The 11,126-nt window shown below is 40.6% G+C and overlaps 1 protein-coding gene across 1 annotated transcript; it reads left to right on the top strand.

Annotated features, from left to right (window-relative positions):
- Window positions 1-213: 213 nt before the first annotated feature.
- Window positions 214-6,602, top strand: LOC110523642 (barH-like 1 homeobox protein). The gene is made up of 3 exons (XM_021602525.2): window positions 214-1,464; window positions 3,618-3,843; window positions 5,032-6,602. Exons 1-3 carry the CDS (start codon window positions 1,011-1,013, stop codon window positions 5,321-5,323), a joined length of 972 nt encoding a protein of 323 aa, XP_021458200.1. The 5' UTR covers window positions 214-1,010; the 3' UTR covers window positions 5,324-6,602.
- Window positions 6,603-11,126: the final 4,524 nt, after the last annotated feature.

Raw genomic sequence — 11,126 nt, 5'->3', positions numbered from 1 at the left:
CTGTAAACAGTTGGATCTGAGTCTCCTGATGAATTCAGTGTCTCTTTTAATCAAAGAGATGGGGCGAGGAGGAGGGGTGAGTGAGTGTGTGTGGGGGGGTCTACCTTCCTCTCCGCAAACCCGTCAACACCCAAAAAGCCCCCTCAACCAATGAAGACTTGTCACTAGGGACTCACGTGGACGGGGCGTCCTTAAAAACCTAGCTCCTGAGTTTTCCTCAAGTTCCATTTTTTGAGATTTCCTTCACATTATCCCAGTTGTGTCTATTTAACCCGCGTTACCACTGTTTTACTGTGCGTATCTTCTCGACTGCCACAGCCCACCCGTTTCGAGTCTCTTGTTGCATCTTTCTGTTGGTGTAGAATATCTCTACCTTCCTCTACAATCGAGCACCACACGGGTCACACCAGCGAACTACTTTTTAAGTGATGACAATTTCAGCAATTGTGTCCTCGCTCTGCGTCATTTGCAGGTCTTGAATTCCACTTGCAATACTCGCTGCTGTCTCTGTCCGTGGTGCTGAAAGGTGGTGCTGAATCGCTTGCCTATTTAACTTGCACTAACGCTGCTTCACTGCCTCTAATCATTGCAGTTTTTTTTGTCAATATTTTAAATAAGTTGATCAATAATTTAGAAGTCGTACCGGCGAGTTTTCATTTTCTAAAAAAGAAAACATATGGACAAACTCGCCAACAGAGCCTAGTTGCATCGAATTCATGAATAGTGTTGTATTTAGGACAAAATAGTTGGATGCAGAATCGATTTTGTAGCCCACTCTTATATAACTCCGAAAAGACGGAGATGTTGCTATTTTGACAAGTATAATAATAAATTAAGAAGAGGAGAAAACATCTTGGTTGAATATATGTGATTTCCGAATCATTTTTGGATTTTCCTGCTGGATAAATTCAGGCAAAGTCTCATCTCAGCAATCATCTGAACTTGCTTGCCTCGAATACCAATGATAGTTTGAGTTGAGGCCTCGAAGAACTTAGCTGTGCTGGTAAACAATGGAGGCATCCACCAATGGGTCCAGCTTTGGGATCGACTCTTTACTTTCCCACAGACCTGGAAGTCCGGTCATGTCGAAAGGGGACAGTTTGGTGGGAGAGTGCCGGTCACCGCTGGAGTTCAGCCCGAGGTCTGACCTAGAGAGCGGCTGCTCGTCTCCCCCGTCGCCGAGGAGGGAGTGTGTGGATGAGGCATTGCAGAGGCAAGGTCATGCTATCGGGTTGCCGCCCCATCTCCAACACGGACAGATCTCCGCCGGGTCACAGCCGCGGACCGTCACCTCATCCTTTCTGATCAGAGATATTCTAGCTGACTGCAAACCGCTAGCCGCCTGCGCCCCATACTCCAGTAATGGCCAGCCAACTCAAGAAACGGGGCGACTTGCCTCCAAGCTCGCAGATGACTTCATGGACAAAATCCATAGCAACTCGTCGTCAGACAGCGAATACAAAGGTAAAATAGTGATGTAAACAAGCTTAATGTTTAGAAATCAATTAGACTTTGTCACATTATTTCTAATGGAATTGTTGTAGTCCTACTGTTCCATATCCGTTGAATTTGTGTGAGCTTTATGCAGTTGATTTTCTATATAATTCATTCTAACTCAATGTTTTCTTATCATAATTGAACGTGTTACAACACCTGTCCATGTTTCAAAGTGTTTCTGAAGATGTAGTGCTCGGTTAATCAGGCTATGGTTGTAAATTGTGATTAGCCTCGGAAGGCAAATAGGCTACTGGAAGGCTACAGCCTAGGCTAGAATCTTTGTTCAAAAGGAATCCCCTATAAAATGTATATAATCTAATATCAAATTATACACTTTTACATTATCCCAGTAAACTCAATAAGATATTAATTAACCCCCCCTCAAAAAAAATGTATATATATATATATATAAGAAATGCTAGCATATGGTGAAAGTTGATCAACCATATTATTTTGAACTCTAAAGCTCTTTTAAAAAGTGTCTATAGTTACACTAGGCCTAGAACGGATTATTGAAAAGGAGGACACGAGTCTATTATTTTCTTAAATTATGGAATCCACACTGTTGATATTCTCCAATGATTTGGGGGATAAACATTAGGTGTCAAACCGTTTTTCCTTTCAGACGCACTTGCTTGCATTAGCAGACGTCTTGAAAGCATCTGTTGATGTCAGGGAAGCAAGAGAAGAGCTGCATGGGAAAAGATGACGGGGTTGCCTCCAGATAAATGCCATCAAGGGTCTGTCTGTTTCCAATCATGTCAGCCATAACAGACATGTCATCTCCATTGACAGTTTAATGAAGCAGCGCCTGGATACAAATAAGTCAACCGTTGGTATAGGCGAGGACAATTCCTGCTGGCAGGAAATAGTCAATAGAAATCTGCGTAGAAAAATAAAATACAAATATAATAGGCCTAATAAATATTGACCTGATTATCTTATATAACAAAAACACTAATTATATATACCCCCTTTTATTGATAAAAAGAAAATGCCATCTTACAGTGCCACAAAACTGTGTAATGAGGATAGGCCTATATTATTCGGTATGTATTGTAATATTAATATTAATAATATTAATTCGACTATTTATTCATGTAAATAATGTCATTGACATGTTATTTATAGCCTACTAGTGAACAATGTTATTTCATCAATCCATTATAGCAAGGGTTTTACAAAAGTCCTGACTTCAGTTCAGATTTTAAAGAGGAACATGAACATGAACGACATCAATATACTTTGGATACAGTGTGTGTGTGTGTGTGTGTGTGTGTGTGTGTGTGTGTGTGTGTGTGTGTGTGTGTGTGTGTGTGTGTGTGTGTGTGTGTGTGTGTGTGTGTAACAGATTGTCATATCAACGCAGTCAATTCAGCTCCAAAGCCCTTGTAGGGAGTAGTACCCTGCTTTGATTTCAGCGAATCCGCCTTCTAATATTTCTGGGATTTGACGTAATTTGTCCCAGTGCTAATCAGATTTGTAACGCGCAAGGCCGGCCGGCTCTTTATTTCGCTCTCATCCGCGGCCCTGTGAAGTTTCTCCGGTCGCGGTTGAAAGGCGCCCTTCCCTTGTGGCTCAATTAGCCGGATTATTGTGCTTCTTGAGAGACGACTCAACTATTCAACTAGCAAGAGCTCTCACGTCGCGTCTCCTCTTTTTGGAGGGAACGGGGGAGAATAAACTGAGAAATGTATACTACAGTTCTAACCCCAACACGACAGCAATAGAACAAAGGGGAATGTTACACACATCCAATTGCAAAAACAATGTGCTAATATACAAAACATATTAATTTGTAAATAGGTCTAGGCTACATCTTCATAAAAACTAGGCACAATCTTAATCAAATGGAGAGTGGCCTAAAGTCCTTCAACACAACACCCAAACAAGGTTATGAAGTTGTATGAAAAAGTTAAACTTTGAAATAGGCTTAAGTCCGTTTGTAAATGTAACATTTAAACGAAATCCAAATCCCTTTCATAAATGGGCATGTAGAGGACCGAGGACTATATTCCTTTTAGATTAGGCTCTGCCCGTCACTTTATAGGCTTTATGAACATTTGAGATATTGTTGTAAATTTGAGTTTTTCATATTTATCCTATTCTTGTGTTTGCAGTGAAAGAGGAAGGAGACCGAGAGATCTCGAGCAGTAGGGACAGTCCGCATCATGTTCGGATGAAGAAACCCAGGAAGGCGCGAACAGCCTTCACTGACCACCAGCTGGCCCAGCTCGAACGCAGCTTCGAACGGCAGAAGTACCTGAGCGTGCAAGACAGGATGGAACTGGCCGCTTCCCTCAACCTCACAGACACACAAGTCAAAACCTGGTACCAGAACAGGAGGTGAGGACTGCGACGCTTGGTTGCCTTTAGTGTAATTACACAAATTATAACCATTTAAAATGACGATAAGTTTTTTGATAGTGCCTAATGGTAGAATGCAGTGAGCCTAGTAGACCAACAATGGTAGTGTGTGCGCGCCTGCACTTGTATCATTAGGATATTAGGGTTAAACGCTCTTCACCTCCAGACAGAATGGTTTTCTCATGTCAGTCAGACAAACTCAATGGTCACATATGAGCTCCAATTTCTTTCTCAAAACGTGCACACCTTGCATCAATTCCTTTAGAATAAAGGAGAAAATAGAACAGAAATACAAAATAAAAACATCATAAAATATTGGAAATTTGGCACTGCGTGAAACCTTTGAACAATGTGATTCAAATACTGACAAATAGCCTTCCTTCTACTAGATTAGAGACTAGATTGTTTCAAGCAATTTTTGAGAGAAAAACATCTAAATGGTTTTCAAATGAATCTATGATGACATTCAGACAGCAAAACGATATTAATAAATAGGTATAAAAACAACACTTTGGTGCATGAATAATAAATATATCGTTGCATGTAGGCCTATGCCATATCAATAATTCAACCACACTACTATATTTACTCAATTATTATAATTATGAATAATTTACCTGATTGAGGAGTGCTTTCAATTGACAATCTGACAGATTAACCCTCGCTTGAATACAAGTGACGGAGGACTGATTTATCAGAATAACGGAAGTGCGTAACTGAGTACAACTACACTTTAGATCTTTCTTGGAAACATAGAAGAATTAGACTCATTTCAGACCACATGATGAAACCAATACGATCCCAACCGAAAGTGAATGCATGCTATAATATTGCGTAGGCTACAGATGTTTCCAACTGACTCTGAACTGACCCTCAACTTTGCACTTAAAACACCACATGTTGGTAACGCTTGTTATTACAAAGCAGGCCTAAATCCATTGAGAAAAAACTAATTTCGTTTAAATTGAACCATGCAGCCTATGTTATTTGTCCATGCATTTTCACTGGGTTTTTTCCAAACTGCATTTTTTACTCAGTTCAGATATGATTGAATTCTAAACTTCAGAGTCATATGATAAAAAGATTCCGACTGCACTTTTCAAACTTGTTTATATTTTTATGATGAGAGTTTCAATGACTAATATCCACTGTTTCTTGTCCGAATAGAACAAAGTGGAAGAGGCAGACGGCAGTTGGACTGGAACTGTTAGCGGAGGCTGGAAATTACTCAGCCCTTCAGAGAATGTTTCCGTCGCCCTATTTCTACCCTCAAAGCCTGATGTCCAACCTGGACCCCGGAGCGGCGCTCTACCTGTACAGAGGCCCCTCAGCGCCCCCTCCGGCTCTGCAACGACCTCTCGTTCCGCGGATTCTTCTGCATGGTCTGCAGGGGGGTAGTGAACCACCCCCTCTCCCCCCTCTCTCCGGTGTGCTTCCCCGGCCAACACAGCAGCGGTGAGCCGGTCGCTCCGGATATATGCCATACCTGGCAGACTAGGACTCTATGTGATAGAGAGAAAAAAAAACGATTTAAAACGGTGACAAAAGAAGTCATGGTATTAAACAATGAACTTCATGACTGAATCTCGAACTATCTAAAGTGGACAGGTTTTTACCATGCTGAAGTTCTTTATTTATTTCTTTATTTTTCTCTATGCATTTAACTTATATATTTATATTTTTGTTTACCATACCTTCAGTGTGGGCTACATCAGAAAGGGCACGATAGTTTACTGAAATAATCGTTGCTGGCACCAAGGCTTATGACAATGGCACTTTTACTCAGAATCATAAAGATATTATTATTAACATCATTATTATTATTATTATGCTAAGTTGTCAGGATACAATTATAAAAAAAACATGCATAACAAACCAATGCATTGGTCTGGAAACTGAAATAGCATTCCAAGTTTAGTTGAATAGCTAATTGGATGATCCAAAGGCATTTCATAACGACTATAATTTCGTTATATTTCTCTTTACAAAGACGAGTTGCGTTTCATTCACTTTTTTCAAATGATGAAAATAATAATCACCAGACATAGGTTATAGACATGTAAATACGAATACTTCTTGATTTGAAAATATTTTTTATTCATCCATTTTTATTTCCTTCCGATGACAGTGATCCAGTACAAAAAAAGCTATAGATTAGCCAGAGCTAAAGGCTCATTTTCTATAATTTCAGTGATAATCTGGATGGGAATAATGAAGGTCCATGAGAGAAACAACATACAATACCAAATTGTAACGAAATGTATTTAAAAATCTCTAATCATAATGTTTTTAGTTTTTTAGTTTTAGTTTTGCCCAATTATATTCAATTTGGAGTCGGAGTAAGAGTAAGAGTAAATCAATTTATCAAGTAGCAATGTACCCTTGCAAACCCTTCACTTTTGCTAAACAGATAACGACTGAAGACTGAGTCGGTTGCCAATTTGGGTCTTTCGCCTGTTGATTTGCTAGGTGTATTTAAGCAGACGTTGTGGATGACTTATGTTATTTCGTATCAAACCGTGGAAACCTTGTTACTCTCTTTGGTGAAAATGTATATTGCAGATATTAATTTGTGGAGTGGTTCTCGTATTTCTGGATCGTTTTTCGTTCCTCGCCCCCATTAGCTGAAATAACTTTTTGTCAAACTGTTCAAACAGCTTAAGTCGGAGCTATAGAGGGGGATTTGAAGTAAAAAATAATTACTTTTATATATGTGCAAATAAAGGTATTTCATGTAATAACGTGACTCAGCCATATCTTTCCAAATCCATGCTTGACAAATACAGGGCCACTATTTTTTTTTTGCAAATAAATACAAGTAGGCTGTTCATCATCATCATCATCATCATCATCAACAACAGCCTGGGGGTGTATTCAATACTGCCTAATCTGTTGCAAACGTTTCCTCTGTTGCAAAAAAACCAACACGTTGACTCCAAACTGAAAATGTTTTTCAATGAAAAGGAGAGTTTCTATTGGACACATGAAGGTATAGGTCCGTCCACGTTTCGTTCCGTTTGCTTCTTAAACGGTAAACGGTTTCCGTTGCAAGATGCAATGAATAGGCCTACACCCGAGGAAAGTTGGGTTATTCAAGGTTTGTTAATGGGAGTCCTATTCTCTAAAGAAGAAATTACAAAATGGTCCTGCATGCAATCATTGCTCGTGTCAAATGCTCACTTTTCAATTTATCAATTAATGAATGAATGACATTGATCATTAGTCACACATCGAGTAACATTTCTGATGTATAGTTTAATGCCATACAAGGTCATTACAAACAAAAATAATGATTTGGCATATTTGATAATTAAACAACAAAACATGTTATGTTGCGACAAAGGAGAGCCAATGTGTAAACCTGTGATAAATCAGGCCAGTATGCCTGATACAATCTAATTAAGGTTCGTAGAATTCTATTAGAAGCACCATGTTTGAATAATTTTGAACATGTCTGTCAAACACTTCCCTCAAACCCCCTCATTATTTGGTTAGTATCGTGAATTTAATTTGTCAAACCTGAAAAAGTTAATAAGAATGTCACCGTCAGAGCATGGAACATTCACCGCCTTAACCTTTAAAAAATGCCTAGATATTTATCCAAAGATTTGGAGTGGTGAGAGTTCAATTTGGGAAATGTAGGCCGGCTGGTTAATTCTGCCTTGATATCTAAAACTTTGGCCTATCTAATAAGTTATGACTAGAAATGTGTTTTGGTATATATGTGTTATAAATAAATAGGATAGGCTAATTGTTCTGTCAAAAAATATACATTGATAGGAGTGTGTATATAATAAAACACACACACAGACAATGAAATATGTGCACGCTCGCTCACACGCGCGCGCACACACACACACACACACACACACACACACACACACACACACACACACACACACACACACAAACAATTGCCATGCTTCAAAAGTGGACTCGGTTAAACCTAACATAGGTCGATACCATTTAAATAATGAAATAGTCTGCTACAGATTTGATTGCATCGAGAGATGATCATTGGCAAAAGCAGTCCATTTATTCAGCTAGGGGATAGCCTACATGTTACAAATACGCTAGTACAGTAGACAGTAGGCAAACTGAATTAAGAATGCCATTTAATTTCTTTCCATAAACAATAAGCAGATGAAATATTAATGCGAGGCTAGTGCAATTGTTTAAGTGCCTTAAATGATCCCATTTGGAAATGGATTGTTTCCATGCCTCTTTCTTGGAGTGTTGGTGCTGTGCTCTTTGCCAAACAGCTCCAACAGCTGGTGACCGGGCGATGCTGACTGTGGGCCGGATCAGCGAGGGGACATCTGGTCAGCGGCACCGCAGAGCCCTGCTCCACCAGCCCCCCACCCGCCACCCCTACCTCACTCCTAATAGGAGTATGACTTTAAACTTTAAACCAACCAAAATATCAGACCATAAAGGACGGCTGGGTAGTTCAGTCTGACAGAGTTGGCGAATGGGATATTAACGATTAGACAAAATACTTTAATAGCTTTAAATTGAAGGTCGATAATGGGTGTAATATTCAGCCCCCCGCTGCACCGCTCGCACGGCACATGTTATCCCTTCTCCCATTGACCATCAGCCTATCTCTTCATAAAATAGGCCCATTAGTCCGACTTTAACTAATTGACACATATATATTGCGTACATTTGCTTTAACTGAGAAATATTCTAGGTCTTGCTACATCGCACTGAATGTGGTTGGGACTTGGAAAAAAGGGAGAGGAAACCCCCCTCAACAAATTCCCAACTTGCCAAAAAATTATAAGGATCCGTGACCGATTCAAATAAAGATAACCCCCTCAACATTTATGAAAAGGGTTATTCTTGCGAAGTGCGCAGCTGATTTCAGGCAAAGCTCCCTGTCTTGATGGATGACGTGGAGATTTTTGCATGTGAAAGGATACGGGCAAATCCCTCGGCTCTTACCGCGGATTGTCCCCCGCTCAGGGTTAATGAAGTGCGGATAGAGTCTCGTTGAGCTCCCGACAAACAAAAACACAACACGGGGAGGCTTAGACCCAGATGATCAGTGACTCTGATTAAGCTCATTGAGTCAGAGTAAAAACTAAACAAAACAACCTTCAAATGAAATTAAGATTCAATCAAAGCGCAATTTGCGTTGTAGAGTGGGCGATAGTCTTTTCTCCTAGATTTGTTTATCAGTGCCTTTTCATTCTTTATTATAGATCGAGATTGGGCTACTACATCCTTCTAAATTAACGCAACGTTATTAAGGCAACGATATTTAATCCGTTTTTGAATCCAGGGAAGCCTTGGAGGATGGAAAAATACCTAAATGCAAAAATGATACACAATTGCATATTTTGCTTTCCTTATGGACAGTTCTCATAAAAGGCTATTTCTTCCATTTAGCAAGTACATATCCAATTGAATTTCAAATTAATAACTGTTTTGTGATGTATTTCTTTAAAAGTGAATCCTTATAACTTCTTATTATAACTTAATGTCCACAACCTTTTAGAAAACAAGTGATGTTTCCCATACTTGTTAGAAAACGGAATTAATAAATGCAAAATTGATTGGACCAAATTCAGCTCAAATGTAGGCCATGAATGGCTGCACTGTTGCTGTGAATGAGACATCCCCACTATACCCATAGACCTATAATAACTGAGATAAAGAAAGTAAGTAAGCAGTTGTCATTAATATTTGATTAAAAAGACAGACTAACAGTAAAATTGCATGATACTATCACATCGCCTACTATTGAATATTTACAACTAAGCTGTGAATGAATTGTAAAGGTGGATATATCCATTCAGTATGGCGGGTTAGGGGTAGAAACTAGGATAGGTGCATCCAGCTGGGTTATCACTCCATGGGGGTGGTTGGGTGACCTCTGTGAACCAAGGAAAATCAGATCCTAACCCTTGCTCTCTCACCCAATCATATGCCCTCCATTCTGTCACACAGAAACAAAGTCAAGAACTCCACACTTTACGCTACCATCTCATTCGGTAGGGTGGGAAAGGGGACAAGAAAGAAAAAAATGTGAATATGGATTCTGACACAGTGCTACAGAAACATTTAGGATAGAAGATTGAAATATCAGAAGAAACTATAGAGAGGGAAGGAGGGAAGGGGAAATCACTAAGTCAAGTCTTTCCCATGGCAATGTCCTGTACAGCAAATCTTCTCCTAGCCTGAAGGTATGAGGTGGGGAGAAGAGCGGAGGGAGAAAAGCTTTACAGTGTGGAGGGGAGATAACCACGCTAATCATTTCCCCAATAAAATGGGGAGAACTACAAACTTGGGTCAGGGGCGCAGGGATTGACATCCCAATCTCAGCAAATAATGAAAGCTTGAGCTTTCTGCTTCTCTCTCAGAGCTGGAGGCAGGGGCGGACTGGCCATCTGGCATTTCGGGAAAATGGCCCATTTTTAGCCAAGTGGGCCTGTCTAACATGTTGTTGTTTTTTTTTGCGCAAACTGATCAATATCTGACTAATAATAGGGACCTCAAGGAAAGAAATGGCCCGCATGTGGGCTTTGAGGAAAGAATTGAGCTGGTGTGGGGGCCTTGAGGAAAGAAATGGCCTGCGTGTGGGCTTTGAGGAAATAATTGAGCTGGTGTGGGGGCCTTGAGGAAAGAAATGGGCCGATGTGTTAGAAATGTAGGGCTGATTTTTGGTCCCAGTCCACCACTGGCTGGAGGAGAATAGAAAATAAGGGAGAAGGAAAGTGGAATCAAAGCAGGACTAATATGAAGAGGTAGTCCCTTATGTTCAAGGAAAGCCCCCCGTCCCCTGTCCCCCACCCCTACCCCCAGTCAGTGATTACTGCCATGTACCCCCAGCAGGGAGGCAGTGTAAGCCACACCGCCATCAGATGACACAGAGATTATCTAATCAATAAATTGTGGTGTTAGGGCCGGCATGAGCGCCTGTCTATTGCAGAAGTCCCTAAGCAGCCTCTCAAGTAAATGTCCACCCCTCACCTGACCCCCCCTCTACCTGACCAGGGAAGTGCCTCTGAGATAATACACCCCTGAGCAATAACAACATCTCACACAGGACTGACCATGACCACAACAGAGGCCTGCAGTAGAGTGAGGGACAGCAGCCTCAAATACCCTCAGTGTCCTCCAGTCTCCACATCACACTACAGCACCTCCTGCTGGATTGGGGCATTCTGCTGCCTCCCAATTTACTTAGGCACTACAGACCTGGTACCATTAGCAAAGCTAAGTACCTAACTACCTATAGTTACCATCTGGCCTGA

The sequence above is a fragment of the Oncorhynchus mykiss genome, chromosome 5 (genome assembly GCF_013265735.2).
Source record: "Oncorhynchus mykiss isolate Arlee chromosome 5, USDA_OmykA_1.1, whole genome shotgun sequence".
NCBI lineage: Eukaryota > Metazoa > Chordata > Actinopteri > Salmoniformes > Salmonidae > Oncorhynchus > Oncorhynchus mykiss.
The sequence above is the reverse complement of the archived record's forward strand: the minus strand, read 5'-3'. Positions and strand labels throughout refer to the sequence as shown.